Source organism: Elephantulus edwardii, unplaced genomic scaffold (genome assembly GCF_000299155.1).
Source record: "Elephantulus edwardii isolate Elephantulus edwardi_28Jun2011 unplaced genomic scaffold, EleEdw1.0 scaffold00065, whole genome shotgun sequence".
In the NCBI taxonomy this organism is placed as follows: domain Eukaryota; kingdom Metazoa; phylum Chordata; class Mammalia; order Macroscelidea; family Macroscelididae; genus Elephantulus; species Elephantulus edwardii.
In genome coordinates this window covers 13,039,244-13,043,952 of record NW_006399815.1, presented here as the reverse complement: position 1 = coordinate 13,043,952, position 4,709 = coordinate 13,039,244, and the positions used below count along the sequence as shown (strand labels likewise).

General features: G+C 38.7%; 1 protein-coding gene across 1 annotated transcript in view; it reads left to right on the top strand.

Annotated features, from left to right (window-relative positions):
* Positions 1–4,709, top strand: part of LRRK2 (leucine-rich repeat kinase 2) — a 244,601-nt gene that overhangs the window by 24,908 nt on the left and 214,984 nt on the right. Inside the window, exon 4 of the mRNA XM_006888199.1 lies at positions 857–945. Within this exon, the coding sequence (XP_006888261.1) occupies positions 857–945 (89 nt within the window). The remainder of the gene's footprint in view (positions 1–856; positions 946–4,709) is intronic.

Sequence of the window (4,709 nt, the reverse complement as noted above, 5' to 3'; positions counted from 1 at the left end):
TGAGTGTACCATCAAATCAGATCTGACTGGTACAGGAGGAGATTTTCCCTCCTTCCCCAGCAGAGCATGTGGTGGATTTGAACCGTGCGCCTCTGGGATTGTAGTTGCAGCTCCTTGCCACTAGGCCACTAGAGCTCCCCACAAGTGATTCTTAACTTGTATTTGCAAACTAACATCTTTAGTACTTCTCTAAATCTAGTATATCAATATGCATAGCGTAAGTTATAAGTTTATGCCATAAAAAAATAAGCATGATCTTTCTTTTGTTTTTGACACATTTCACATGGTTTTAACTCAGTCTAAAACATAGCAAGACAAAGTAGGAAATATGAAGTAGGTTAATAATTTAGGGTAATAATGAAAATAGGATGGAAGAACAGTAATACTTCCGTTTGGAGATACAGGATATTCATGTTTTTCTCGGTTTTTATCTCTGTCTTTCTGCCTTCTCTTTTCTCTCTGCCTCAACAGTGTTCCTATTTGATGATGAGATTATGAGAACAGAGTTAATGTTTAATCAAGAGGGGGAAATCTGATGAAAGGTGCAAACATGGTTTCCTGATGATAGTATAACTTCTTGTGACTATTTTGTACATGTAGTGAAAATTGAATTTGGACATTTGGGGGGAATATACAGTGCTTGTAACTATTTTGTTGGTACTGAGAATAGTTTTTTGACTAATTTTCATAAATCTGGTTGTTTAGATTTGTAGGATATAAAGAAATACACAGGTATACAGACTCCTGTATGAGGAAATAAATGTAATTAATCTAGTTAAAAACAGTTTCAAAGAATCAAATAGAAAAACTTAGAATATGACATTTCACTCATTGTTCTTTTCAATTTTAACCTTAGATTGATTCTTAAAATGTTAACACTTCACAATGCCAATGTGAACCTGACAACAGTTGGATTGAAGGTCTTAGATCTCCTCCTAACTTCAGGTAAATATTCCTGTGAAAATACAACTTGATTGGAAGGGTGGAGGGCTAGTGAAGCCCTTACGTGAGGCAGATTGACACTGTGACCACAACAATGGCTTTAATCACGGCAGAGATTGTAAGAGTGGCATACCCTAAGGCGAGGTATCAGTCTGTTGTACTTGGGGTTACTATTGGCCAAAGTTGACTTGATGACACCTTGCAACTATTTCAAATGTGGATTATTTTTGTAAGCTGAAACAAACTACAATGTGGCTTTTGATATTTTTAAATATCTAGCATCAGAACTGAAAATATGCTGCTGTGTACTTGATGCCAGTTACTAACACTCCTAGGAAATAGAGTACAACTGCTCCATAGAGTTTCTAACGTTTTGAGTATTTACAGAAACAGACGGCCCCATGTTTTTTCCAAAGTGCTGACAGGGTCCAGAACCAAGCTTTTGGTTAGCAGCTCAGTGCTTTAACCACTGTGCCCGCAGGTTTCCAGAGCCTGACCTAATGGAACTACATCTTTTCTCCTTCTCTTTCTCTTTTTAAAATTTTTCTTTCTTTTTAAAAATCATTAATTATAATGAAAGTTTGTAGAGACTTTGGGTTCCTACTCATTCATTGTTGCACACTATGCATCCTGCTCACCCCTCCCCCCAGTTTGCTTTTCTTTTTGAAAAGTAAAAAAAAAAAAATCTTTCATTGTTATACAATCCTCCCCTGCCCCCAGTCCAATTCACTGTGCAGTTTTCATTCTGGACACTTGTCATGACAATAATACCTAATCATATATTCCTCCTAAACCATTCTCTCCCTCATTTGTTTCAATGCAGTATACATTATTTATCCCTTCTTAGTTTTTCCCAAGCCCAATGTCAGTCCTGCTTTAAAACAGAGGCACTATGCAGTATTTATTCTTTTGTGACTGAAATATTTCACTCAGCATAATGTCTTTCTGGTTCACCTATTTTGTATAATAATTCATGAGTTCCTGGTTTTCAATGCAGCATAGTATTCCATTGTGTGGATATAGGACAGCTTCTCTATCCATTCCTTTGTTGATGGGAAATTGGGTTGTTTCCAACTCTTTGCTATTGTGAACAAAGCCACACTAAACATTGTGTGCATATATCTGCTTGGGTGTCAGTTCTGGTTTCTTTAGGGTCTATTTCCAGCAGTGGAATTGCTGTATCAAATGGTATTTCTATTTCCAACTTTTCAAGAAAGCGCCATACTGCCTTCCATAGTGGTTGTACCATTTTACACTCCCAGCAACAGTGAATAAGGTTTCCAGTTTTGCCACAACCTTGCCAGCTTTTGTTGTTTGCTGTTCTGATAAATTCCGCTTTAATTACTGGGGTGAGATGATATCTCATAGTTGTTTTGACTTGCATCTCTCTTAGAGCTAGGGATTTTGAACATTTCTTCATGCGTTTGTTGGCCATCTGAATGTCTTCTTTGGTGGTCTGTTCATATCCTGTGCATATTTTGTGATTCCTTCCCTCTTAAATGTATATTTTTTCGTCCCAGAAATCTCACCGAATATCTTGGTTAAACTGTATCTTGGCTATTCTACATCTTATTCTCAAGTATGTGTTTTTAGCCCCAGCTTTTGCCACAAAAACTGGCCCTGCATATCACCTTCTTACTAGCTTATTGGTCATATATGGCCTTGCTATTATATTTTCTCATATATATCAGTAATGTCTTCTGAATTTACTAAAGGATGATTTAATAATAATATTTTGAATGTATATATCATGATGTATTTAATGCTTGCTGTTTTTGAGGCCCAGTAAAGTGTTCTATTTAAAAATCTTCAAAATAATTTCTGGTGGCATAGTCTATGGGTAGTTGTGCTGTTAAGACAATGGCCAACAAACCTCCCTCGTAGTTTGAATCCACCAACAGCTTCATGGAGAAAAATGGACAATCCCTTTCATGCTATTATAACCTCAGGAATCCAATTGGATAACTGTTGTGAATCAGTTTCAATCAAAGGGCATTGAATGAATGAGTCTCCAAAACAACTCTTTAGATAGGTGTATCCCTTAGTGAGAAAAATTAAAGCACAGAGAAGTTATTTTAACCAATAAGTAGCCTGATTCCAAATGTCAAGACCTTTCCCTGAGGAAACTCCGCCTAGGTGATAATAGATTTGAAAACAAAGAATTTGTTAATGGTGAAATAAATGTGAACACAATTTGCATAACATTTAAAAATAATCTTGAAGGATAAGAATGCTTTCCTCCTTAAGTGAAGGAGGAGATTTTCACTTTGAGAGGACAGCATGAACCGAATTGCATAGCGCTGTAATGATAACATGATAAAGGTTGAGCATGTGAGTAGGAAAATTTTTTTTAGTGTCCTCATTGAACCTGAGACCTAATCAAAACTGTACAGGAGACAAAGCAAGGAAGGAAGAAAGCGGAGAGCAGAGTATGAAAGGAAAGAGGAAAAATACCCAGAAGATCCCACATTACCACTGCCTTTTATGAAGAGATTTATAGGATTGTAGTACCTAAAGTTAACCATGATTTATTTTTAGTCAACCTTGAGAGCCTTCTTCCCCACCTCCCCTAATGCCTTTTTAGGTACATCCTGGATCAGAGTCCACCAGCATTTGGGCATGTTGGAATTTAAAAATGCCCTAATGCTTGGCTAAGCTGGCAGGCTGATTGCTACTGCATTGTGAATCAGTTTTTACGCTGGATGATATGATGGCCTCTTACATCTTGAGGAGGGACACATATGGAACGTATGGAATGCTCCGTGCTCTTGTGGCTTTATTTTCATCCCCAAGTGGGTGTCAGTGGATGGGACTTGCCAGATGAATTGGGGTCTCTGGTCTCATGGGCATGCTGGAATTTAAAAATGTGTTAGGATGAACAGTCTTTTAAGTGGTGCAGCAGCTGTCTGTCTCTACTGAGGTGCTGTGATGGTGGACAACTGTGCCATAGGTGTGTCAGTGTTTGGTGGAGCTCCCAGATTGATTCAGGTTTGGAAGAAGGAGTGGCATCCACTTCCTAAACTACATGCCTCTGGAAAGTCCATGAATTTGGAGAAATGTTGATAGTTGAAGACTGTCGTGGTACTAGGGATATTGTAACTAATGTTAGATGGATCTTAGCTGAAAGCAGTGAATATCAGAGGAATGTATATCTGTGTTTCATTGATTTTGCAAAGACATTTGACTGTGTGGATCATAACAAACTGTGGCTGACTCCGAGAAGAATGGGAATCCCAGAACATTTGATCGTGCTAATGAGAAACCTATACTTGGACCAAGAGGCAGTCATGAGAACAGAGCAAGGAAAGATTGCATGGTTCAAAATAGAGAACGGCGTACGCCAGGGATGTGTCCTATCTCTATACCTTTTCAACCTCTATTCAGAACAGATTATCCAGAAGGCTGGGCTCTATGAGGAGGAATGCGGGGTCAAGATTGGTGGAAGATCTATCAACAGTCTGCATTATGCAGATGACACAACCCTGCTTGCTGAAACTAAGGAGGACCTGAAGCGCTTCCTGCAGAGGGTCAAGGACTGCACCTCCAATATGGATTGAGGCTCAATGTCATGAAGACAAAGATTCTCACCACTGGGCCAATTGGCAGCATCAGGATGGATGGTGAAGAGATTAGGATTGTTCACAGCTTTAGTCTGCTTAGCTCCACAGTTAACACTCTTGGCACCAGTAGCCAGGAAATTAAAAGATGGATTGCCATGGGAAAGTCTGCTGTTAGGGACCTCTCCAAAGTACTGAAGAACAATAGTG